The sequence below is a fragment of the Vulpes vulpes genome, chromosome 12 (genome assembly GCF_048418805.1).
Source record: "Vulpes vulpes isolate BD-2025 chromosome 12, VulVul3, whole genome shotgun sequence".
NCBI classification, from domain to species: Eukaryota; Metazoa; Chordata; class Mammalia; order Carnivora; family Canidae; genus Vulpes; species Vulpes vulpes.
In genome coordinates, this window is record NC_132791.1 from 9,519,537 (window position 1) to 9,546,377 (window position 26,841).

Below are 26,841 nucleotides of genomic sequence, written 5' to 3' on the forward strand. Positions count from 1 at the left end.
AGAACACATTGAGATTTCCCAGCAACGGGTGTGAAGGTGTTGATGTGGGGATGGCTTCCGGCCACCCTGGACCAGGACGGGATGGAAAGCTAAGAAGATCAAAATCGAACAGCAAGGGCGGAATCATGCCCAGGACAACATTTTCCTTTGTCAGTTCTGGCCGACGGTTTCACCCAGCATCTCGGTGGGTACAGAAGAGTTAGCACAAGATACAGACTACATGAAAGTTATCGTTACGCTAGATCAAATGCCTATTTACGGCAGTAAAAACAACCCACCCAACTGCTGGAGACTGTCATATTAACAAGCGTGTATGTGGGGTGAGGAGGAAGTGACGGGGTCGGAATGCACATGGCCAGGGAGTTCTACTCAAGATTGGAATACATGGCTCGTGATGGCCAAGACTACCCTGCTATCCAAGGCCATTGGTGATTTAGCAGTGCTGGACCTTTATTAACTCAGACACGCATTGGGTGACATGCACAGGGACCCGAGGTGGGGTCACCGGCAGCCATCCCCCTTGCACCTCATTAAACTAGGGACGTTTTTGTTGGTTATCTGCAGCATCTTGTACAGCCAGATAATCCTAGCTGGCCTTAGATTCTGGAATCAGCATTTCAGAAGTAGGGTATTCTTCTTAAGGCATTATTATCCGATAATAATTTGGGGTTAGTTCTTAGGAACAACAGGTGGTTGTTTCTGGGAGGGTCTCGGCAACTTTAAAATCAAGGAGCCTTTGAAACCAAAGAATGTGAAGCTAATCAGGGACATCTTGGGTGGCTCAGTGGTTGAGCATCTGCCTTCGGCTCTGGGCGTGATCCTAGAGTTCCGGGATCGAGTCCCGCATTGGGCTTCCTGCATGGAGCCTGCTTCTCCCTCTGCCTGTGTTTCCGCCTCTCTCTGTGTCTCTCACGAATAAATAAATAAAATCTTTAAAAAAAGAAAGAAAGAAAGAAAGAAAGAAAGAAAGAAAGAAAGAAAGAAAGAAAGAAAGAAAGAAACTAACTGGACATTCCAGAGTCCCCCAGCTGGGCCTGCTTCAGTTTTTACTCTCAGACCACAGTGTGAACTAAACATTGACAGCGTTCTTGGAAGGATCTTTGCCAGGAGATATGATGCCCAGAATTAGTTATAACCAGAGATGGCAGGAATCATAATCCAGGGTGACAGGTAAGACCACAGAAATCATTCCCTGGCCATTTCTTAGAATCCCTAAGATGTTTGCATCCGTGAGCTTGAGGTCACCTCTGTCAAAAAGTGACCAAGGACAGAGTCATCAGGGCAATTTTCCCTGTAGGCTCTTTTTCATCACAATAAGTGATGGAGGAAGAAATGAAAGACGTGCAGGTTGAAAACGAAAGACACAGTGGCAAGGGTTTATTATGTGGCTTCAGTGTTGCTTGTTAACAAATCATAGGCTCTGTGGGTCTCCACGCCCTTCCCTAATTGTAGAGAAAACTCTAGGAAAGATCCTGATTTGAGAAATGGGAGGAAAAAAAGAAGTAAAAGCATGAAAAGTGAATGTGCACCCTTCCAGGACGTAGGTGTCTGTGGGTCAGGGTCCCATTGCCCTATTCCAGCCTGACACTGTGTTATTGCTGATTACGTACACCACCTCGGGCTTTCCTAGCACTAGGGAAGCCCACTATGCTTCCCATGCTGCCACCCCTTACTCCCCCAAAGCGGCAGGGCCACCTCCTCAGTCCATGCTCTAACCCCAAAGCACAGAACAAGAGCCCTAATTTGGCCAGACCCTAGAGAAGGCTCTAGAATGTCAAAGGTCCTCCCCGTGGAGTCCCTACTGGCTTGGCCCTGATCTGTCCCTGCTCACATGTGCTGGGAACGTGAAGTTTACTTTACTACCTCCCCAAAGATCGCCCAGGGGCCAAAAATCCAGATTCCTTGCCTATTATTTACTGGAAACCATGCCCCCTCGTCAAATAAAATAATACAGTACTTTTTTGTGTTTTTTTTTTTTTTTTTTTTTTTGGCTAAAGTCAGAATTATCCTTAGTGCAAATATCTTTGCTAAGCCGTGAAAATACATTACCCATCTCTGCATTTTGAAATCTTTTCCCTTATATTTGCAAATGACATTTAGGCTGATGCCCACTTTTATTCTGGCTCCTGGTCGTCGTCATAGTTTAGAGGGTGACCTTATAGGAACCAGGTGAGCGTCTGATCCTACTGACAAGTCCTGGCCTTTGAGAGCACGTCTCATTGAGGGCCGTGGTGAAAGTGGGACTGGAGTGGTTTTCATGAATTTGTAGCTTAAGTTAGGGGAGCCAGGTGAGCGATGAGAAGCACACAACCCCAAGTTCCTCCCCACGCCCACAGGTAAGGAGAGCGGAGGGCAGGGCCAAGGAAGGGAAGAGAGAGCAGAAGCAAGACCCACTCCTCCCAGGATGGGGTCAGGAAGCCAGGGCCCTGCTCCCACCCTTCATGTGCTCAAGACCAACTCCGCCACACAGGGAGGGCACGTCTGCCCAGCTTCGTTCCCCAGGAGGGCTGGGGAAATGGCAGTTTTCTGGTTCAGAGTTCTAACACGGGCTTTAGGGACGTTTCCTCCACACCAGATGTGGCCTTTTGATGTGTGTTCTGACCTGGAGTCCTAGCCGCGCATGGGCTCATTCTTGCCGGGGACCTGGTCCTGATCGATCGTTAGCACTCTTTGCTGAGCAGCTTTCAAGAAAGGTCCAAGCAATGAACCTTGAGGTCTAGATGGGAAGGGGAGGAGCCAGGCCAACCATATAAGACTAGAAGCAGTAAGTCGAGAAACCATCCTAGGAGAGAGGCAGACAAGCCTTGGGACGTGCACCTCCTCAGTGCCTTGCACAGACTCTGGTTCCTTCCCCCTGATGACCTTACACACCAACACATCACATCTCCTGGTGAGCCTGTATTCGTGAGACCCGCTAAGCTGACCCGGATTAAGATTCCTCTACAGAATGGGGGCAGAGAGCACTTACACTTACCTCCATCCGCATTGGAGAAGCTCTGTGGAAACAAAAGCAGGGCAGAGCGTCACTACACACGTGAGGAGACAAGCCCTCCTCCATCTAACCCATCTCTCTCCCCCAGGGCCAGAATTTGACTGTGGTGGGGAAACCCACTGCTCTCTTTTCTTCTGGGAAATCTGTCTGGGATCCTGCAATTTAAGGGAAAGCTTTATCATTCCCACCTCTACTGAATTTCTCCCAGGAGGGATTTATGTCGATTATCCGGCAAATACCCCTGGTTGTGTTGGGAGAAGTGATATCAGAAAATTCCATCTTAAAATTAATTCTACTAGATTGTTTCTTTGGCCTGGGTACCTGGGCCGTTATACAATGGAAGGAAGGGGGGCACCCGGGTGGCTCAGTGGTTGGGCATCTGCCTTCGGCTCAGGTCTCGATCCTGGGGTCCTGGGATCGAGTCCCACGTCAAGCTCCCTCTGGGAAGCCTGCTTCTCCCTCTGCCTGTGTCTCTGCCTCCTTCTGTGTGTCTCTCATGAATAACAAAATCTTTAATAAACATAATATAAAATGGACGGAAGTTCCTGAGATATTCAGAGACTACTGGCTTGATGGGCTCTGTCCTCTGTGCTACGCGGCACCATCTGTTTTTATCATGTTTACACTCTGTGTATTTGAAATTCATATCCATTTGATAGGGTTTTGCCTCTGGCCTTTTTATAAAGGAAAGACTTAAAGCCACAAGGAGCAGATCTAATCTGCTTAATATGAATTGGCTTTAGAATTCTGAAGTCCAAGGGGAGATGACTTTTCAGGATTCAGGCATATAAAGGGTTTGGACAAAAGGGAGGTGGCGTTGATTTAAAGGCTCTCTGTGCTTCCCCGCAGACCAGGCGGTCCCCCACCTGCCTACAGGCCACTCTCGGTGTCAGAGACGACCCTGCTTCTAACACATCGGTACCCCATTTCACAGAGTGGGGGGCTCAGACTTCTCATCAATACTAACTGGCCTTGTCTCCAGTGGCATCAATTCGCTAGTGCCTACTCCCCCGTGGATATAGTTTGGAGAAATCGCATTTGTTTCCTTTACCTTCTGAAGGTCCTTAAAGGATTTTTCTGTCTCCTTTAGTTTCTCTAGGATGATTTGCTCTTTGGCAGATATCTGAGACTCTTCACTTTCTAGCGCTTGTATTTCCTGCTCCAGCCTGGAAAACACACAAACAGAGAACAGGGTCCTTTATTGTCCTGCTGTCCCTGGGCCGATGAGCAGCTCCTTCCTGTGGGGTGACTTCCTGGCAGTCTCCATCTTACATGATGGGGAGGTGCCAGGCCAGGGTTTCACATCACAGAGCATCCTGAGTTTTCAGCTTTGCCACTCAGCAGACAGTGATCAAAGGAAAATAACCCAGAGCGACTGCCACCAGTTCAGTGCTGCCACTTTGCAACATGCTTTGGTGTCTCCCCTTGAACTCGATTTTCCAAAGGAAAATAGCTTCCTATTCTCTTCACTATTTCAGAATAGCAGTTCTTCTAAGGGGTGAAGAGCTAGTCTTACTCAGAGAAAATACGTTGCTACAGGCTAGTGGCCAATACCCTTGAGAGCCTGATGTCATCTCCCTCAGTGGCCCATCCTCTACCGCCCAAAAGAAGGGAGGAAAGGGTGGGGGGGACTGATAGAATTAGAACTTTCTCAGTTTTCACAGCCATCCTATGTCTTCCCTGAAAGGGAATTTTTGGTACTGCCAGGAGACCCTGGAAATATTCCAGAACACTTATAACCTGAGAGAAGTCTCAGTAGCTTATTCTTTCAATGAAATGATAGTATGAACTATTAATTTTTATTGAGCACTAAATCTGTGCCAACAACGGAGCTAAGAATTCACATCATGTATTTTATTTAACATTCCCAATGACCTTTTGGTAGCGAATCCCCATTTTCTGGATGAGACCAGAAAGGCTTGGCTAAGTTAAGGGGCTAGTTGATTGCTACAAAGCCTTGAATCAAGGACTCAAGCCAGAAGTCTAGGACTCCTGACCATGGTGTGTAACTCTTATCATATGGGTTCTATAGTATCTCGAGTATTTCCTGCCTTGCTAAATAAACATTGCATATGCTGGCATTCTAAGGTGGCACTGTCATGCAGCAATGTCCTTAGGGTTATGAAGGGGTGGATATTCCCCTGCCTAAAGAATTATTTGGCCTAGGGGCACTGGGTGGCTCAGTCGGTTAAGCATCTGCCTTCGGCTGAGGTCATGATCTCAGAGTTTGGGGATCAAGTCCCACGTCAGGCTCTCTGCTCAAAGGAGGGCCTGCTTCTCCCTCTCCCTCTGCCTGTCACTCCCTCTGCTGGTGCTCTCTCTGTGTATCAAATAAATAAATGAAAAATTTTAAAAAAGAACTATTTAGCCTGAATGTATTTGTTTGCTCATTCAATTTTGCTTTTGGTTTCTTTCCCCTCTGTCATACTGGAAGCTTTGCTGCAGAGTCTGTGCCCACCTATATCTGTCCCATTGTGCCCCCTTTCCATCCTCTAACCTGCTGGTGGGAGCTGGCTAACCAAGTCTATTCAACTAAGACCCAAGATAAAGAGTCCAGTTGAGATCCTCAGAGGGGTAAGGGACACCAAGCTACAGGCATGGGTTTATTTAGAGATGCACTGTGCGCCTCAGAGGTTTCCTTCCTGGACATAAGAAAAATGGCCTCTGGATGGATGAGACTTGGCAGCAATTACTTTGGGTTGTGAAGACAAACTATGGACAATCATCTTCCCTCCAAATGAACATAGATATATTTACTCTATTACTCACAGTAAAGGTGGAAGTCCTTAAAATGACTTAGATGGCCCTACCATAGGGCCACAGCTACCACAGCTAGCCTCCCAGTACCTACATGGCCTCCACTCTTGACAACAAAAGCTACTCCTCATTTGCCCATTTGTGCTCCATGTTTTCCCCTCCTCTGAGAAATGCATCTCAAAACCCTAACCGTTCTTGAAGTCTCAGCTCAGACACCAGCCACCCCATGAGGCTTTCCCAGATTCACCACCAGGAAATAACACTGCCCTCCTCTGAACATTTATTAGCACATTATTTTGGTTTATCAGTGGTCTCATCAAGTCTACTATAGGTTAGAGCAGTGGTTCTCAACTGCAGTGATTTGTCCCCCAGGAGATATTTGGCAATGTCTGCGGATAATCTGGTGGTCTCATAACTCAAGGAGAGTGGAGGTGGTGCTACTGGCATCTATTGGGTAGTGGTCAGCGATGCTGCTGAACATCCACAATGCCCAGGACAGCCCCCACCACAAGGAATGATCTGGCCCCAAATATCAATAGTGCTGAAGTCTGCAACCCTAAACCCCATATCACAGCACATATAAATCATTCATTTCCCCTACTAGATGATAAATTCATCATGGGGTGGGAGGGCACAAGTGCTCAATATACGTATGGTGAAAGAATCAAAGAAACTAAACCAAGTTGCAAAAAGATGTGGCTCAGACAAATGAGACCTTCAGGATTTCTGAGGCCAGGCTGAGTTCTGCAGCAGGCCTGGATGTGAGAGGCTGTGTGCAGGCTGAGACACAAACAGAAGCTACAGGACAGGGGGCCAAGTGACACAGATATGTAAACAAAAAGATATAAAACACCTTTGCTGTTTCATATGTGCAGCAAATGGAACCTACCTACCTCTGTGTAAATAATTCTGGGGAAAATCAAGAAAAGGGATATGAATGTGGAATGGGAACAATACACATGGGGCAGTCCAATGATCCAGAAACTCAACTAGTTCAATGGTTAGAGGAGCACAGGAGGAGGCTTCCTGGGAAGACTGGATGAGAGTACTTGCCAGGTGGGTTCTGAGAAGATTGAATCTCAGAGGACAGAGTTCCTCAGCAAACATGGAGGATGTGGGTCTGTTACTCTCAAACATATTCCCTCCTTCCCCTCTTCACCTTCATGCGACCCATTGATGTTGGTCTTGGCCACATGATTTGCTGTGGTCTCATGGTGGGTACTTCCCTGCCCCTGGACTATGGGCTCAGCCATGTCACCTGCTTTAGCCAACGAGATGTTAGCAGACACAACACAGGAGAGGCTTGGAATGTGCTTGCCCAGTTGGGTCTGTTCTTGCGTGCCTTGCCAGCACCAAGAGAAGAGCTTCTCTGTTCAATGGCTATCCCTTCAGCCTTGGCCCCGGAAAAAAACACATGGGGAGTAGACTAGAGCCCAACCCAAAGTCATAAGCATTGCCCAGTGGGACCTATACGTGAAATTAGAGTTGCTTAGCGGAGCCCAGCCTAGATCAGCAAATACCCAGCGGAGTCGCGCAAGTGTAAGCTGAGCAATAATAAGTGACAATCGTTTCAAACCACTGAATTTGAGAGTAATCACATAGTTCTATTATGGCAATAGCCAATTCATTCAGCTCAGATATTTATATATCATATGGATATATACTATATACATATGTATTACATGATAAATACATGGGAATATACACATATACCCTAATAAAACATATCCCGATAATACATATAAATTTGTAATATGTGTGTATGTGTGTATCCCAATAATGCCTGAAGCTATAGGATTAGAAAAAGTACAGTCTACCCCTGCCCCCCTTCCCCAATCCTCAGAAAAATCTGGAGGGATACAGGGCCCTCCCTCATGAGGACTAAGATTGAGAATATAGGAAGACATCAGTGGTAGTTGCCTCTGTGTAATGGATGTTGGATAATTTTAATTTTGTTCTTCATAATTTTCAATATTTTCCCGATTTTTAAGAAATTCCCAGGCACCTGGGTGGCTCAGTGGTTGAGCATCTGCCTTCGGCTCAGGGCATGATTCTGGGATCCTGAGATCGAGTCCCACATCAGGCTCCCCACAGGGAGCCTGCTTCTGTCTCTGCCTATGTCTGCCTCTCTCTGTGTTTCTCGTGAAATAAATAAAATCTATAAAAATTCAGGTATTCTTTGTCTAACCAGAATAAAACAAATAAATGGCTTTTAAAATAATCCCCCCCTCCCCCAACCTAGTGCTGAGAAAGCAGCATTTCACAGGCTTGGCATGGAAAAGGAGCCAGCTTCTCCTGTGTCCCTAAAGGGTTAAATGGGCACACTCCAACGTCGATTTACATTCAACTCAACCAACATTTATGGGGCTTGTGAGGCTGGACTCAGAGCTAGGCACTGCAGGAGATTCTATAAGAAACAAAACCAAGTTAAGAATGGCTGACTGATAAGGGGGGGGGGCGGGGAGGCTGACTCTAAGTAGTTCAGGTCTCCCAGTGAGGCAGCCCCAGTGGTTAAGAACTCTCTGTGGACTGATGCCCATTGGCTGGCCAACTATCTCCACAGCCTGCCCCTGGCCCTATGGGTTTCAGGGCTCTCAGCTATATAGTTCAAGCACTAAAGATTTGGGTCATGATACTGTGTAACTGAGACATGGGAGAAAGAGAGAGAGAGACAGAGAGAGAGAGCAACAAAACTAAACTTTTTGCAATAACAACAAATGAGTTTCACTCAAAGGGGATGAATGCAGGAAAGTGACAGTTTATGTAAGTCAAGGTAGGTCAGATCCGAGCAGCAGATTTCTCTACAAATGCACACGTGGGCTGGGGCCAGGTCTTGAGGGCACTGAACGGCCCCCAGGCCACTATGGTTCTGTGGAAAACCTAAGTCCTGGGGCTGGGGAGCGTCCCTAGAAGTGGGGACTTTTATGGGGTTAGTAAGAGTCATCTCGGCCAGGCTGGAGATGTCACTGTTTTGTAGTTTCATGACTGAAATCTAATGCAGTCTTCCCTGGAGGCGCCAAGTAGTCATTGCAGAGCTAAAAATAAAGAATGGGCAGGAAGTGTAATTTATACGCAAGGTTAATCGAGGCTCTTTCAGGCTGGGACAGGTGCACATAACAGCCCCTGACCGGCTTGCTCGGTTTCTTCCGAGCAAAAAGCAAACTGTAATAGGCGGTAAGCAGAGGTGACACCCCGCAGCTGTGCTGGCTTAATTTCCTGGCAATAAAGCTGCCATCATGGCCAGATGGTCTAGAAAAATCTACCTAACCCCAATGGACCTCCCTCGCAGGAAAATATGAAAGACCCATGGCTCTGCGAAGCGCATCGATCACTATCATTTCAAAATCCATTTATGCATTCATCCATCCACCTTTCCGCACACACCTTCATTCTATCAGGCACTGCGCTGACCCATCGGGGCCAGAGTGCAAAGTCAGCACAGTGTCCGCTCCTGAGAGCTCTTGGCCAAGTGACCAAACCAGCCTGGTAAACACATACTTTACGATACAACTCACAAAGCATCTGGACTGTCAGCTCCAGATTTGTATGACTTTAAGCCCCCGTTGAGGTCACAGCTGACCTCTCACAGGTGGTGAGAAAAACCTAACTGAGAAGGTGATATGTGAGCTGGGCCTTGAATGATGCATTCACCAGGTAGAAAAGAGGAGAAAACAAGCCAGGCCGAGGCAGCACAGGCCATGGCCCGGAATATCGCATGTCCTTGCTCTCACCCAGGGGCATGTGGCCTTGTGTGGCCTTTACGGGTACGGCAAGCTCTACTCTCCAGTGGACACGGCTCAGCACGATGGCCCCAGAGAGGTCCCCAGCATTGCTATCCCTCATCCCTGTGGCTCACTCCCTGCTTGCGTTTTGCTGTGCCTTGTCTGGCCCAGAGACAAACACCTGGCCTGAGGGGCTCTGCAGAGAACCTACCTTCCGTCCTCTGCAGTGGGAGAAAGCAAGGTTCAAACAAACTGAAGAGGCTGCCTGAGAGGGGGCCTGGGCCATTGGTTCTCTAGCTGCTGTTTCCCATGACCCTCTGCTTCGCCTTGAACCCTCTTACTTAAGGAGCCAATAAATGTCTCCTTGGTGCAGGCGCCTCTCAGTTGAATCTAACAGACTACAGACTGATACGAACTGGGTCTCCAGGAGTCGGACTGCTTCGAGAGGGCTTTGCCTGTAAACCGAGGTGTGCTTTGTTTTTCTTTCTCCATCACTGGGGTGGTAATAATTAGAATACCAGTAATTCCAATATTGTTTTTGTTATGTATATTTTGCTTATATTCAACAACAATGGTAAGGATCAGGGGTTTTGACTGCTTACGGTGTGCCAGACACTCTTTCCAAGTGTTTTGCAAGCATTACGATACTTAGGCTTCCCGATAGCCTAAGAAGTAGGAATTCCTTAATTCCATTCTGCAGATGAAGGAAATGAGGTACAGAAAGGTCACTGACTTGCCCAGGGTCAAAAAAGATAACGTGGGGCCAGGATCTGGACCCCGGTGGTCTGGCTGGAGAACTGACCTTCTTTGCCACTTCTTTCGACTGACTACCTCCCTATGACCACTTCCCTTTTATGCCCTCATTTCCTGAAGAATGCATAATGCAACATAATGTATTTTTCATGCCCACAGAAGGTCAGGGCCAGGAGTGGAAGCTATTTAATCTAGCTGCTTCTCAGAAACATGAAGCCCCTGAGTTGTACTCTCCTCAACAGTCATCCTACCTCGGTCTGAAATCCTCCATGCACGGAGAGCTCACCACCTCTAAAGGCAGCCCCTTCCCTCTTCCAGCAGTGCTGACCTTTGGATCAGATTGGTTAGATTTAGGCGACATCCATTTCCCTGTAGCTTTCGCTGTCTGAGCTCTCTCATTTGGAAGTGTAGACGTCAAGTTCAGCAAACACCATGACTTGTAGGGGCTCCATTCTGAGAAATGGAAGGACCCAGGCAAATGGAACTTGCCACCCAGTGGGGGGGCGAGGGCAGCGATGATTTGAATTGGGGCCCAGGAGTGGGGGGGGGTGGTTGTGGGGGGAGTAGACCAGTAAGGTAGGAAGAGGAAGGGGGACTTCTGGGCTTCCCCACGGAGGAACCGAGCACTGAGTCAACTGAGGCAAGAAGAGCAGTAATGATCACAAGTGTATTTCTGAACAAGCTTGAGCCAGTGTGGAGGAGTGAACCTCTACAATTTTCCTCTCCATTGAGAAACCGGAGCTAGGGTCGCACACACACACCGTGAAAGGCCAAACATGGGTGCTCGGTTGCCATGCGTCTGAGTCTCAGTAAGTTCTCTCAGAATCACAGGAGATGCTGGCAGATGGCCGAGCTGCTGAATTTAGACCTGGTCTCTTCTCTGGAACTAGCTGAGCAGTCAAGTGGGGCTCCTGTCTGGCCAACCCGCCAAAACAAGAACCTCAAGAAGAATGTTTGTGTTCAGGGGGGAGGAGAGCTGCCCACATCTTTGTACCCAGCACAAGGAAACATGTAATCGAGACTGTGAGTTGTTTACCGGTTTCCATCCTCCTTTCTCGCACAGCAATGTGATCCCTAACGTCCAGCTAGGCATGTGGCCACACAGTATAATGACCACATTCTTCAGCCTCGTTTGTAGCCGTGTACGGCACAGTCTGGCCAAAGAGGTGTAAGCGAAAGCCCTGTAGAACAGCTTCTAGAACCTTCTTTACCTCGTTCTTCATCATTTGGCCTGAAGTACACATGTGCGCAGGTGGAGCTCCAACTACCATCTTGAATTCTGAGGATGGGAGAGGGATCAACTGAAAGAAGCCCTGGGTCTCTGAGGAATTCACTGGCCGCCAGACAGCTCCTGACACCTACCTGTGGATTTTTACTGGAGGGAGAAGTAAACATCTTGTTTAAGTCACTGTTATTTTGGGTCTCTTCACCTGCATCCACAGGTAATCCTACTTACTACACGACACGACCCTTAGCACATATGGTTGAATTTGAATGAAATGCTCTTCTAAGTGTGCTGAGGATGTGGGGCCAGAGGCAATCACAGCCCAGAGCCTCGTTAATGACTCAGCAGCAGCAAAAGGAAAAAATGAGTAATCACAAAGTTTGGAATTCATGATTGCCAATCAACTCTTGTAAATGGGACTTGGCTGAAGCTGTGCTTGACCAACCCCCTACCTCAAATCTCTGGCCCATCCAAAGTCTCAGCAGGAAGTTCCTGCGTTTTTTGCTCAATGCTAATCACCCATGTCTTAGCATCTCTTTGGTGTGCTAGGACTGTGATGTTTGTGTCAGTCTGAGTCCCAGAGCCTTTGGCAGCTGAATTAACAGAAGAAAGAGGCAAGTCAGTGCTGTGTGTGTACACTTGCAACACCCTTCCAGCTGAGCTAGTCGCCTGGACACATAAGACTTAACAATATGGTGCTGATGTGGCGCCTGGGTGGCTCAGCGGTTGAGCATCTGCCTTTGGCTCAGGGTGTGATCCTGGGGTCCTGGGATGAGTCCCACATCGGGGTCCCCGCAGGGAGCCTGCTTCTCCCTCTGCCTATGTCTCTGCCTCTCTCTGTGTGTCTCTCATGAATAAATAGATAAAATCTTAAAAAAAAAAAAAAAACCAATATGGCGCTAGTTAATGACAATGCAGTTGCAGTTACATGGTGGGAGCAAAAGACACATCCACATCCAGTTCAGAAGTGAGTGTGGTGAGAGGCTAAGGGGGCCAGCAGCTGTGAACTGTGCCTGCCCTGGATCCCCACCACTTTCCCTTTGGGAACAATATCCAGCTCCTCCACAATTCCTCTGGAGTTCCTTGTGGATTTGGTGAAACCACTCACTGATGAGAGGGCCCCACTTCCTTAGCCACAGAAAAGAAATATAACTAAGGTTGCCTGAACTCTTGCCCAGACTGCATCTTGAGAGGAATGACCCCAGAATGGAGACTCATCAAGGGTGAGTCACTCCCACAGCAATTCTGGAGTGGCCCCTTAGTTCCTGCTTCCAGGGTCCTTAGTTCCGCCTGAGGCCTGATCATCTGACCCTTCCTCCATCCTTATAAAATTTAGCCTCTCTCTCCCTCTCTCTCTCTCTCTCTCTCCCCCCCCCCCCCCATCACCCTCCCCTTCTCTCTCTACCCTGTCCCTCTCAATCCCTCAATCTCTCCCTGTTTCTATATCCTAGGTAGAGCCTTGGGAAGAACACTGTTTGTTTTCACACAACTAGAAGCTACAAAATTCCTTTTCCATATTTCAGGAAGACACTGCATTTGTTTCTATGGCACTCCCCAAATATTTTTCATTTGTGACTCAATTTGTAAGGAAACAGCTTCCTCTTACTTAGATGAGCATATCTGGAATCACCCCAGATCGTTTGGTATGTTACTGTGAAAAAAGGTTAACAGCCCTTAAATAAACAAAGGATTTCCACCTCTCCTTAGAACAGAACAGGACCTTCCTTGACTGCAAGGTGTCAGTGGAAACTCAAGCCCATTTCATTTTTTTTTTACATGTCATCACTAAGACAGTTTTATGCCAGAGAGGAGAATGGTCCCATATCCTTTCCCTTATCCTTGAAAAGCTCCTGGTGGCTCTCCATCGCCTCCTTCCCGGACCCAAGCTTCTTAGGCTGGAAGTTCACACCCTCTCTGCTTTGCTCGAACCCCTCCCCGGCCTTCTGCCCTTTCCTGTGTTCCAAGAACAGAGAGTACGCTGCCCTGTGAAAAAGCCAAGGATGACTCCCTACTCTCAACCCCATCTAACACACACTACCAGTCAAAACCCAACCCAAATCCTATCTTTTTAGTAATGTTTTCCTTAAGTCACTTCAACCAGATGTGTTCACTCCTCTCCATAGCATTTCTAGCCCTGTTAGGTACTCGGTATACACCACCTGATATGAATGTTAACAGGTTACCCTACCCCACCTGGTTTTGCTACTTCCCCCCTCCAAATATACTAATTTGTATACTCATTGAGAAAACAAATTAATATTAGATTGACCTATTATATCCTTTGTAAAAAAATTTATTTATTTATTCATGAGAGACACACAGAGAGAGAGGCAGAGACACAGGCAGAGGGAGAAGGAAGCAGGCTCCATGCAGGGAGCCCGATGCGGGACTCGACCCCGGAACTCCAGGATCACGCCCTGGGCCAAAGGCAGGCGCTAAACCACTGAGCCACCCAGGGATCCCCTGACTTATTATATCTTAATCTAAGTATACAGCTGGGACCTATGAACACTTTTCATTACTGATATTGGTGCAACCAAACCAAATCTAATTGCAAATAAATATGAATGCAACTTTGGGACGCCTGAGTGGCTCAGTGGTGCCCTTGGTTCAGGGCATGATCCCGAAGTCCTGGGATCGAGTCCCACATCGGGTTCCCCGAAGTGAGCCTGCTTCTCCCTCAGCCTGTGTCTCTCATGAATAGATAAATAAAATCTTTAAAAATATATGTATAAATGCAAATTTCTCCCTCCCTAAGTTTTCCTTCACCCACAGAGGCCAGCCTATCTCTCCCTCTCTTGTGTGTTGATTCTCTCTGGAATCACGTGGCTCACACCATCAGAATCTGTGCAAGTAAAAAAAAAAAAAGAAAAGAATCTGTGCAAGTTGATTTCTGCTACAGGAAATCATTTCCAACCTTGCGCTGAGCATTGATTTCTTGGGTGTGATTCTTGTTTGAGCCTGTTTCATCAGACATAAAGAGTTTTGATTACATGACAGTGAAATGAATCTCTTTTCAAAGCAACACACTTGTCAGTGGCGTAAACCCTTTCCTGCCCAAGAAATGTCCCTTTTTGTAGGAAGACAAAAAGTCTCATCCAGCCTTCTCACCTCCCGACTCTGACTCAGAGACTCTCCTGCTCAAAGCCAGTGGCTCTACTTGTGCACCTGACCCCGCACATTCCTCTGGGATGGCACTCCATCAATTATCCCCTCCCCCGAGAGCTTCCACCTCTCCCCAGATGCCTCCCTCTTTCCTTTAGTCCCTAAGCAAAAATAAATTCTCTCACATTAAAAATAGGTGAACTTCTTACGACCCTGCATCCTGTTTGAGTTACTACCAAATCTCTCTCCCAGACTCCCCCAGCAGCGCTCCCCTCTGGCTGCTTCAACATCCTCATATCCCAGCCACCCTCCAACTTACTTCCCCTTCTGCCCATGTCACTCTGTTGCATCTGGCCTCGTTCAGGTCCCTGACATCCTAAATGCTGAGTCTAATGGATACGCTTCAGGGTGAATCTATTGACTTCTCCATTTTTTGAAACACGGTGGACCACTCCTCTTCCCCTTCAGAGGCCATGGCACCGGATTCCCCATATGGGTTCCTCTTCTACCCTCCTTTATTAAATGTTCATTGGGCTCACTGTCCTCGCTACACATTTTATCCTTGGCTAATCACGTCAAGTCTCACGATTTAATTCCCACGACGTGCTGACATCTACCTCAGCAACACCCTTGAGCCTCTCTCCTAGACCCCAGCCTCTGTATACGGTTGCATGTCCTGTGTCTCCATGGGGATAGTCCACAGCTACCCCAACCCAACATATGCAGGACCAACTCCTCTCTCTCCAAAAAGCTGCTGCTCCCTCTGGCATTCTTTACCTCCATTCCTGGTACCACCACCAATCCATTCTACTTAAGATAGAAACCTGGATGTTATCCTGGCCTCTGACTTGCCCCTCTCTGCTAACACCACGCATGTATATGAGCCACTAAATCCTGCCACTTTGTTCCACAAATCTCTCATCTCCTCCTCCTTAGCCCTGTGAGAGCACCCTCCTTTCCCCTAAATGCTTACAGCAACCTTCCCATCAATCTCTTTGCATCTACCCTGCCCTATCACCCTCAAATCCAGAATGTGTGTGGACACACCACAACTTGCATTCCCCTGCTGGCAACCCCTCGCAGGCTCCCTGCTATAAGTTCCTTAGCCTACATATTCCCGGCCTCCCGTGTATCTCCAGGAACATGACTTTCTAGAAGATCCCTGCACACAGGGTGCTCTTCCTTGCCTCAGTGCCTTTGCTCCTACCACCATCTGCCCGAATGGCACTTGTTCTCCCTCTTTTCCTTCCCCTGGGTAATTACTGCTCATTAAGCGTCTGCTTGGGTATCATCTCTTCCTGGAAGCCTTCCCTGATACCTTTCCCACGAAGGTGTCCTTCCTCTTTGCTGCCTTATCCTGTGGACATATTTCTATCACCAATTTTCTCCTATTGTATTTTAATCACTTATTTATAGATTTGAGGTTCCTTTCCCAACTTCCTTTTGCAAACCCCTTGAGGATAATGATCACCTCTTCTTTAGCTTTCTGTGAGTCTGGCTTCTAGCGTCTAGCTCATGTATATCTAGCAAGGAACGTGGCTCAGGGAAAGTTCTCAAGAAATGCTGGTTGAGGAAATACACATTTCAGTGAATGTGCAAACTGTTTCTCAAGTGGCAGCAGCCTCAAGGCAGACCCTTTGGCTCAATGCCTTCTGCCAAAAATGATTCTCAAAAGAACAAATTCAAATTAATGGCTAGACTTAGTAAAAAGAACTGATTGAGAAGCACCTTGTCTTATTTGCTTTCTCTAGATAAGAAAATGCACTATTGTGTTTTCTAGGCTTTTTGTTCACTTCCCCAAATATGTCAAATACATAATTTCACTTCACCCCAGGGGTGTGTGTGTGTGTGTGTGTGTGCACACATGCGTGTGTGTGCATGTGTGCCCTCATGTGCATGTGTAATGCACTCTTCTTATTTACTCTGGGGCTCACCTATGTAAAACTATAGGTAGAAGACACACAGCTTTGCAGGAATTGGGCCTGAATGATGGAGAGTCTGAGCGTCGACTTTGTTTCACCCTGTGATTCTCTTTGGGTTTGCCCTTCGTGCAGGAAGCATCTGGGCTTTCATATCTGATTGTGAAAATTGTTTATGTGGCACATTCCTCCCATCCAGATCCCTGTTTACTCATTGTTTGTGTCTAAATCCAGCACTCTGTGATAGTTTTCCTGCTGAGTTAGAGTTCCCCATTAGCCCCTGAGTGTGTGTGTGTGTGTGTGTGTGTGTGTGTGTGTGTGTATACATGTATGTATCCACATGGCATCAGCCACAGCTTTTATAAATGCCCAGACTGGGGATAATCAATACATTTTTGCCTATTGTCTGTATTGGAGATTACTCTAAGGAAACTGATGGAGCTTTCAAGATCCTTGAGTCAGCATCTTAATGAGTCATTCCTCAGAAACAATTATTTAATGTCCCAACAGTAGTAGTGGTAAAAATAGCTATTTATTGGGTATTTAGCATGAGCTAGGCAATGTGCTAAGTTGTTTGTAAGCTTCATTCAATTCTCTGCAATCTGTGTAGTAGCTTTTACTATAAATCCCCACTTGACTGATGATGTACGGGAGGTTCATAAACTTGCGGCCCGTCACTAGTAAGAGGCAGAGCTGTGACCCCAACTTAGGTCTGCCTGTTACTGGAGCCTTGGATATTAGGCTGCCCTGGGCTGCCTCCTTCCAAGAGCAAATGAAACTGTTCCTAGTCCAAAGGTTTTCATATTTCCCCTTTCGGGTGTAGAATTTTCTTTTCCAATATCTTGATCAAAGAGATCTGCCCTGGTGGAGGCCTGCCTGGACTGGGAGCTGGGAGCCCCTCCTGCTTCTCCTACCCCCTCCTTGCCTCAACTGGGCCTTTCCACAGAACAGAACATGATTTGGAAACCACTGCTCCACGAGAGTAGAAAAGGTATCACCATGCCCTTTCTGTATGACTACGTATGACTGTGTATGTCTATGGCCCCCACAAGTGCCTACAAGAGTGCTTTGTACACAGCCAGTGCTCAATCAATGTCTACCACAGGAATGTGATTCTAAAAGGGAGTATTCCTGCCTACAGTCTGAGTTTCCATGAGCTGCCTGACAGACCAGCAAAGGACAGAAAGCACCTCTGGCCTTTGAGCCTTAGAGGAGAGAATGCCATCATCTGGAAGATATAGGTGACAGCTGAATTGTGCCTAAAGTGGCGTCTCAAAAGGAGGTTGGCCCAGGGAGCTGTGGCAGGGGCTCAGACACTTGGCAAATCCAAATGGTCTTCCTACAGGGACCTTCCTCTTACTTTTTTTTTTTTTTTTTTTGTAACCATGTTTTCCATGCTTGATATTACCAGGTGACAGCTCCTCCTCGGTGGAGAAATTTGTCATCCCACTGGGATAATTCCAAAGTTATTCTAAGAGTTCCTGCTCAGAACAAATCAAGCCAATCAGGAAGCTCCTCCATATGGGCTGAGCCCAATGATTGTTTCCCACTTGCACACTTCCTGCCATTGTTCTCCAGCATGTTCTCAGACACACAGCCACTGAACCCTGCCCCTTCCTCTCAGGAGCCAAGGGCCACAGTCATGGCTATGGGTTGAGGTGTATGAGACTCTGAGATCAGGCACCTGGCCAGGAGAAAAGGGTCTGAAATCAAAACAGGGGTGGTTGCTGGCTAGAGCAGAAAGCACAGCGTTTGGGTCTCTTTGGCCTTCGAAGGGAGGCATGAAATATTCTGGATCGTTCATTCATTGCTTATCAAGCACGTGTTGCGTTAGGTGCAGTGACGGTTGCCTAGTCTCTACATTTAAAAAACTCATCATCTGATGGGGAGGCACATGTATGAACAATTACAAAGCAGTGCTCAGCAGAGCTCAAACTGAAGGCACAAGAGTGTGGAAATGCAAAGAAGAGAGCCTGACTGCTGAGGGACTGGGGAGGGCAGGATTTCAGGGGTTTGGAACATTTCAGTGGGACCTTGAGGGATGAGAAAAAGTCTCAAGGCAGAGAGGTGTTTAGAAGGCATTTCAGGCTAAGGCAATAGCATGGACAAAGGAGCTCGATGTGCCAGCAGAGTTCAAGCAAGTGAGTGAAGACCTCTGTCAGACAGAACGACTCCAAGTGTGCTCATGATGGGAAGACGGTGACCGAGAGGGTCGGTCCAGGGTGAGATGGCACTTGAACGCTACCTCTGGGGTTGAGATTTGATCCTGAAGGCAATAGGAAGCCACTTAAGCTTCTTGTCTATTGGTCCGTTTTATGGGAGTGCCTTGATCAGCTATGTTCTGGAAAGTTCACTGTGGCAGCTGTATGAGAATGGATGTGGGTGTGTAGAAGAGGTGCAGAAGGAAAGCATGAAGGCCAATTAGGAGTTGTCCAGGTAAGAGATGGGGAGATCTACCGTGGGGAGCAAAGAGGGGCTCCATTTATTGATGTTTATATTCCAATGACATCAAGGTCTTTCTAAATCAATCTTGTGGCACCGGTGTGACCCCACAGGCTGGGCTGAAACCAATGAGCACACTAAATTGTGAAGCTACGCCCCAAAGTAGACTGGTAATCCAATGGCTAGAGTCTGCATGGGTTGGTGAGACTCTGGCCTTTACCTTGGGCCCACCTCTCTCTCTCAGCCACTTCACTGAGACTGCAAAACTATTAGAGGTATCAGAGGGCTCCTCTTCTTGGAGAGAGGGAGGAAATACAGCCAAAGCCAGCCATTTCTGTTCCCTTTGATGGTCTGTGGTTCTGTGTTGTCCAGGAAATGAATTTGAACCCAGAGGCCCCAATTTAAGAAGTTCCAAGGATTGAAATGGTCTCAAAGCCATGAGTTCCTACAAGGGAAACCAGCCTGGTTAGCTGCATCACTGCCCCCACATGGCTGCAGCAGGAAAGGGCTCAGAGTAACAGATTATCAGAACCTCAGGGGTCTGGGCAAATGATGCTGAGGCTTCCCTTCTTCCTTATGGCAGAGAGGCTGAGTCAACACTGAACACTCCTCCTTGAGCGTCCTGCGTGGCTTGCAGGTACAAAGTGGTTCTGCGCTACTGGTTTCCCTTGGCACATTGACAGGAGTCCCTCTGGCGCTCCCCCCCCCCCCGCCCCCCATCATTTTCCTTCCTTACAATACAGACATTCTGTCCAAAATGCTATCAAGAAGGCTTCTGGGGCCCTCTTACGAAGGGTACAGAAGGTTCTGAGGCAGAAACAGCTACATCCCCCATCTCTGGTTCATGCATGCCCCCTGCTGCCCTAGAAGCTGTGCAGGTAGGGATGGAAGGGCCTCGGTGCATCATGAGCCCACGAGCTCTAAGAAACCTGGCTTAAGGCTGCTGTGTGGGCCAATGTCCCAAGGAGGCCCTACAGAAGTAAACAAAGTCAGGCACCCCACATTTATTATGGGGTTTTGCGACAAAAACTTGAGGAACTAAAAATAAGATAACAAATATTCTCTCTGATGAACTTCATCCCTGTAGACTCATCAGCCCTCCTTCTGTTTTACAACAGTTAGTGTATTAAGAAGTCGAATGAGGGACACCTGGGTGGCTCAGCGGTTGAGCATCTGCCTTTGGCTCAGGGCGTAGTCCTGGTCTGGGGATTGAGTCCCCCATCGGGCTCCCTGCGTGGAGCCTGCTTCTCCCTCTGCCTGTGTCTCTGCCCCTCTGTCTCTCCATGTCTCTCATAAATAAATAAATTTTAAAAATCTTAAAAAAAAAAAAGTTGTCGAATAAGAGTGATGTCTATTGCTGGGTTTTCCAATCCAGGAGGAAAACAGAATTTTCCTTACACCAAGAGCCTGCCAATGAGCCCCTCCAGATACAAAATGATTCCTGTGTAGGGATCAAAGCCTGGGTCTCGGACAGCATTACTTAAGCCAAATTGGAGAAACTCTTAGATGCAACACGAAAGTGGCTTGCCTCAGGCCCAAAGAAGAAGAAGGCCCTTTACAATTTATCCAGAGGCTTGTAGCTGAAGCCTTCTGTCAGAGAGATGATCTGACTGGCCATTTGAAGTGGAAACTCTTGGATACGGAAACAAAACATTGTGTTCCAAAATAATGATTTAAGAAACCCATCTGCCTCTTGCTGGTGGTGTGGCTCATGCAGAAGTGGCGCTGGCCATGTTCCTATTCTGCTGGGGTCCCACCTCTGCAGTTCTCCTACCATTGTCTCTTATTCCTGAATCCCGAGGCTAAGGGAGAGTTACCTGCCAAAAGCACAGGGAAACCACATTGCAATGCTCAAGTCTAACAGTTCAAGGCGGACCAAGTTTGTTGTTGAAATAGCACAGGCACCTGGGTGTGGGAGACCTCAGAATAAATACTTTTTGTGGAATGAGTGAAGGGCCACCCACCTCCTGGGCGCATACGAGAGTTCTACATCCCCATCAAACCCCAAATATCCCCATAATAACAGCAGGAGACATCTGTGTAATACACAAAGTCCTTTCACAGCAATTAGAGATTGTTTTCTATGTTTTTGATAAGAAAATTGAGAGGAAGGGAAAAAAGAGAAATCAGAATCCTGACGTCTTTCATGCCACAACTGGATTTCTGCTAAGTCCCTCCTGATTGTTTTAGAGCAGTGGGAGGCAGGACATAGCGCAAATGAGCCAGGACAGGAGGTTGATGGGCCTGGCAATTACTGGTTGAAACACGGAGTGAGCTCCTCACTTTTCAGAGTGTCGGTTCCCTTGTCTATCGGATGGTTATAATGATGTGAACAGAAGAGCTATTTCCAAGCTATGAAATAAAATAAGCTAATATTTAAAAGATCTCAGAACACTTTCTGCCAGGGAGTAAGTACGCATGATTTAATGTTTGTTTTTGCTTTCTCTTCCAGTGCTTTTTTTTTTTTTTAAATTGAACTTAAAGACTATTTTGTTATACACCGTATGTATTACTTTAGACGAACCAAAACATACTATTTAATAGAATAGATTCAAATCCAACATCTTAATCACACAGTTTATGGCCTAGAGCATTTAAAAAAACACCCATAGATGTCTATGTTAAACCAACTTTCCAGAGAATGTAAGTTCTATCATTTGAATGTTAAAACGAAAACTAATGAATCGGTTATCAGCTTCAAAGATGATGAAAGTAAAGATTGTGTGTGTGTGTGTGTGTGTGTGTGTACACGTTTAGAAAAAAAAAAAAAAAAAGAAAAACACCAGAAAATCTACTCCAAGGTCTCTACGTGATAAAGGCTGATGCGTACATGGGGGGCCATCTAGTGGCAGGTAATAGTCACACTCCACAAACTAAGGTTGTATGTTTGGGACTTTAGATAAAGCTCCTAGGAGCAAATTGCTGCCATTCTGTAGATTTGGTACTGTGTGGCTACTTAGGAATAGAAGTCTCAGTCTATCACCCCCTCCCAACACAGTGTCCTCCCTTCCACGGAAGGCCAGTCCTTGTGCAAACACAGACCCCAAGGCCCATGGCTCTTCTCACTTCTGCAAAGCATCAGTGAGGCCCTGCCAGGAAGGCTCCCTCCCTGAGGCTGTCCTAGCACACTTTCCCAGATCTGTTTGTCCTGGCCCTTCCCTTAGGGAATTACAGTACTTCCCTTTAAGGAGCACCTTTTTACCTTTACATCTGGTAACCCAGTGACCAGGGCCAGGAAGGATACTTATCCCATGAGATCAAGCACAAGAAAGGGTTCATGAAGTCTGTGAAGTTCCAAGTACAGAGGCTGACTGAGCCTTTGTCAATTCAGGAACCCCAGAGCCCAACAGAAGGACCTGGAAAAGGAGACCCTGGCTCCCTGTGGAATTGAGTGGGGGCCTACTCCCCCAGTTCTTCTCTCATTTGGGCCAGGGTAAGGGTAAGGGGATAGCTGTGTTCCCTTTTGGACAGGGAGTTCCACCCAGAGATAACTGGTTATATGCCTCCTGAATTTTCAAGTCCAGCTAGGGCCCAGGGCACAGTGAGTATCTGAGGAGAGACAATCAGACTCTGTGATGAGGTCGTGGGGCCTTTACTCTGAGTGCTGTCTGAATAGTGGCTGAGCAGCTGAACTAGTTTATAGGTGCAGCCCACCTATACATGAATTAACCTTGGTGGAATCAACGTACATAAAAAAATTAAATGATGACTTAGCTCACTTAACAAAGGACTACAAGCAGGACTATACCTGGGGGTATCCAACTACTTCACTGCCTTAGAATGATAATTTAGGGACGACTGGGTGGCTCAGTGGTTGAGCATCTGCCTTTGGCTCAGGTCATGATCCTGGGGTCCTGGGATCAAGTCCCGCATCTGGCTCCCCACAAGGAGCCTGCTTCTCCCTCTGCCTGTGTCTCCACCTCTCTCTATGTGTCTCTCATGAATAAATAAAGAAGATCTTTAAAATAAATAAATACATAAAATGATAATTTACTACACGGTTTTTCCAGGAGCCAGTGCCAAGTAATATGAGATGTGGCTGAACCGACTTCATAAGGGAAGATGCTACTGTTCTGATGACACCCCTCCCTCATCATGGGTCTGCCTCTGGCTAAGAGGGAAACAGGATCCACAGAGGACAAACTCTGGGCTGTAAGAAGAGAAAGACAAAAGGACTCCAACAGGAGCTGGGAACCCATTACGTGGCCAAAATATATTACATATATTTACTGTATTAACTAAGTTAAGCCTCGCAGCCACCAAATGAGATACCTGCTATTGATTCCTGCTTTACAGATGGGTTAGAGAGTGTGCCCAAGGTCCCAGGCAACTAATGAGGTGCAGAGCTGAGATTCAGACCAACGTCAGTGGAAGCTGAAGAACATAGCCTTTTCACTGCTTCCATTATAAACCCCTCCTCAGCCTTTGGAACCCGGGAAGGAAGAGGAACCCCTCACTAGAACCCCCAGTAGAACTTTATTCAGGCCTAAGATATTGTTGAGACTAAAAAAGAAAAAAAAAAAAAGCACAGCTGAGCTGGTCTAGAAGTTGGAAGTTTTCCCTCACGGTGCAGCAGTGCCTCTCCCTAGGAAGTCTCTAGAACCCTGGCCAGCCTCTGCAATGCCTTCTCTGGTCCTATGAGTGAGGATCATGGGAGTGTTGAGTGACCTGTTTTATTTGTGTTCTGTGTCCTGGTCCATCCTCTGTCGGTGGACTGTCTTCTTCTATCCTGCTCATTTCAACCTAAACTGGCCACTGGCCCAGTTGGTTCCCAGTTCTACCCTTATCTATCCCTCTCTTTCTCTAGTTGCAGCACTGAGCCAGCATCCCAGTTTCACCACTGGGTTTTGTTTTGTTTTGTTTTGTTTTGTTTTGTTTTTACCAGTCAACTCTTATTGGATATTAATTGTGAATTAGGCAATGGAAGGATTCAAGGATGCCAGGCAAGGGTCATGGTCAGGAATGCCAAATGTGCTTCCACACTGGGCCCTCTTCAGTGGTACTTGCGTAGCCGTTCATGTTTGAGCTCCTTGTAAGGACGACAGTAGTTGAAAAGCACGTTAGCAGCCTGCGCCATAGAAATCCCAACAACGCCCCCTTTCTTCACATTGATATACTTGTTGTAATACCGGTAGTAAACTCTTTGAGATGTTCCAGCAATGCCCTTAGGGGTGAAATCCCGCATCTGTATCCAGCCTGGCAGCTCTCCTAGTTTCACCTCCATGAGCTTCTTTTCCTTCACTGGTACAGATGACGCCATCTTGGAGTCCTGGGTGTCCGCTCTCCACCCCTGGGTTTATTATAACTCCCCTGCTCTGAAACTTCAATCATGCTCCACAGCTTCTAGAATAAATTCTAAATCCCTCAGCATTCAAAGCCCTCTGTGATCTGGTTCCAACCTGCTATTCTAGTCTTTTCTGCAGAGCTGCTTCTATAGTTAGGTCTGTGACTATCCTGTCTTCAAAGAGATGGCAGGTCCTGTGCAGAAGGACCACCCATGACTGGCCATGTCTGGACCGTTGCTCTTGACAAAGAGAGTGACTCTGTGAGAGAAGCAACTGTTTACTGCCCTCCCTGTTTCCACACACCCTTCTCTTCCCAGGGAGGGACGACATACCAGAGATAGTGACAGCCTCCAAATGGAGCCAGGCCCCCTTCAGCTGTTTACAACAGGTGGCTGAGCTGTGAATAGCCAAATGAGCTTGGCCAAAATGGAGCGTCCATGACAACCAGCTGACCTTGCCAGTAAAGCTCCATGCCAGCAGGCCTGGGGCCACGGTCTCTAATGATTGTATCATCCAGTAGCTCAAGCCCAGCTCTAGAGCTGGGACCCGATGTGAGGGTTCAAGGGGCCAAGGTCCAACTGAGGTCAAGGAAGGGCCCCCATTTTCCAGGCTGCTTATATCTAATGATATCCTTAAGCCTTTGCTCCACCTCAATGGCAGCGATTCAGTGTACATCCCAACCCAGCCTTCAAAGCTTGTTTCCTACAAGCCTGGAATTTCCTTCTACTTAATTGGGACATATTAAATTTTACCTACTATCTTTTGCTTTTGAGAAGTGGAACCATGACTGCTTTACAACATTCAGATATTAAAGGTTCCGGGTTAGCACCATAATCTACTGTCTAGAGTCAAACTTAACTCTCTTTGGGTGATAAATATTTTTTGGAATTTCTTATAATAAATGATGGACCTCGAGACCAACAGAAACCTAAATCCAAAGCTTCAGGGGATCTCTGGATATCCAAAGTTAAGGGACTTAGAAGAGTTGTGCTCTATTATAACTGAGTGGATTATAAATCTCTTAAGGGTAGCACTTGTGTCATCTTCATTTGTCAATCTGTTAGTTCGGCTCCATCATAGACATTTGATAATATTGAATGAACGCATCAGTCTTAGAAATCCTACTGAAATGAAAGCCCAAATCCTAAAGCCCTCAATGATCACTCCCTTCTTTGAACATCTATTATCTTCAGAACAGTTATGATGAATCCTAGCACCTTTCATATGCATATGCCACCCATCAGGCACCTAGATTGTTAAATTCATAAAGGCAGGGGAGAGGACTCTGCCCTTCTGTCTACAATTCCAACACCATACCGCTGCTAGGTATGATGCTCAATGAACATATATTTAATAATCTTGTTCCAAATGAATATTATGCCAACCACTTAGAGCAATCAGTTGTGAGCATGGATGCTTGCTCACAGGAGTACTTGTCCATACTTCTAGGTAAATGAAAGCCTTGGTAAGAAAATAGTCTCCTTCCTTTAGTTTATGTCATGATTACATGTCAATCAAAGTAAGAGAGACAAAGGCCCAAGCTGCAGTTGGAAATGCCTATGCAGAAAGAAATAATATTAGCACTTATACTCAGAGCAACTGTCGGTATGTCACTTTGCTACTTTCATTCTTTTCTTCCTCCTTCCGGTAAATATAAAATGAAGCCCTTTGTCCCAGGCAGTGCACTAGGATCTGTGAATACGAAAGTAAACATTACACTCTCTTCACCTCCAGGAAGCCGAAGCTGGAGGAGGATAGAGCGAAAAAACAACTTCATGTGTGTTATGATACAGTAAGTTCTCGGTTAAAAATGCCCATGGGGGCATTGAACCAGTGTTCAGGGTTCAGGGAAATTAAAGTCTTAACTGAGTCCTGCGGGATCAGTAGGAGTCAGCTAGGAGGAGCTGAAGAGTTCCTGGCAAATGGGACAGCACATACAAAGAACTTGACCCAGAGAGGGCTTGGCACCTCCAAGGAACTGCAGAGATCACTGGGGTGGCCAGCGATGCGAGGAAGAGGAGAGATAAGGCTGGAGAAGGAGACAGAGGCCATATCATAAATGGTTCTCTAAGCCATATTAAGGAGTTTGGACTTTATCTTACAGTCCAAGGGGAATGAGTGAAGTCTTTTAATTGGAAAATGAAGCCATCAGATATAAATTCTGCAAGACATTTCTGGCGGCTTGGTGTAGTTTGGGTTAGAAGGACATAATGCCAGAGGAAGAGAGACTGGGTGAGGGGTATTGTAGCAATCCATTTGACAGATAATGGTGACCTGGACTAGTGTCATGGCAGTGGGCACAGAAAAGAGGGGAAGGGTTCCAGAAATATTTGTGATATAAAATTACTGAATAGATATGGGGTCAAGAGGGGGAGAAGAACCAAGGATGGGTTTTAGCCTTGGGTAACTGGGCGCACAGTGGTGCTTTTCAGTGAAACAAAGAACCAAAGAGAGGAACAAATTTGAGAAAGTAAACTTCAATTTTTGACATGTTGAGTTTTAGGTGTTTGGGGGAGATCCAAGGGAATACAGGCATGAGGTGGGTGGCTGTATGGATAGCTCAGGGGAAAAAAGGTGGGATGAAAGAATGCATTTCAAAAGCCATGGGAACAGATGATACCACCAAGAAATGTATCCAAAG

At 46.8% G+C, this 26,841-nt stretch overlaps 1 protein-coding gene and 1 pseudogene across 9 annotated transcripts in view; both read right to left on the minus strand.

The window, feature by feature from the left end:
* The window catches only part of PALM2AKAP2 (PALM2 and AKAP2 fusion), a 457,899-nt gene that overhangs the window by 204,978 nt on the left and 226,080 nt on the right, over positions 1 to 26,841 (minus strand). For all 9 annotated transcript variants that reach the window (XM_072727724.1, XM_072727717.1, XM_072727723.1 and 6 more), the window contains 2 exons: positions 4,044 to 4,158; positions 2,975 to 2,996 (listed from right to left, as the gene is read on the minus strand). In XM_072727724.1, the coding sequence (XP_072583825.1) occupies positions 2,975 to 2,996; positions 4,044 to 4,158 (137 nt within the window). The remainder of the gene's footprint in view (positions 1 to 2,974; positions 2,997 to 4,043; positions 4,159 to 26,841) is intronic.
* LOC140594863 (ATP synthase subunit f, mitochondrial pseudogene) lies at positions 17,840 to 25,511 on the minus strand (annotated as a pseudogene).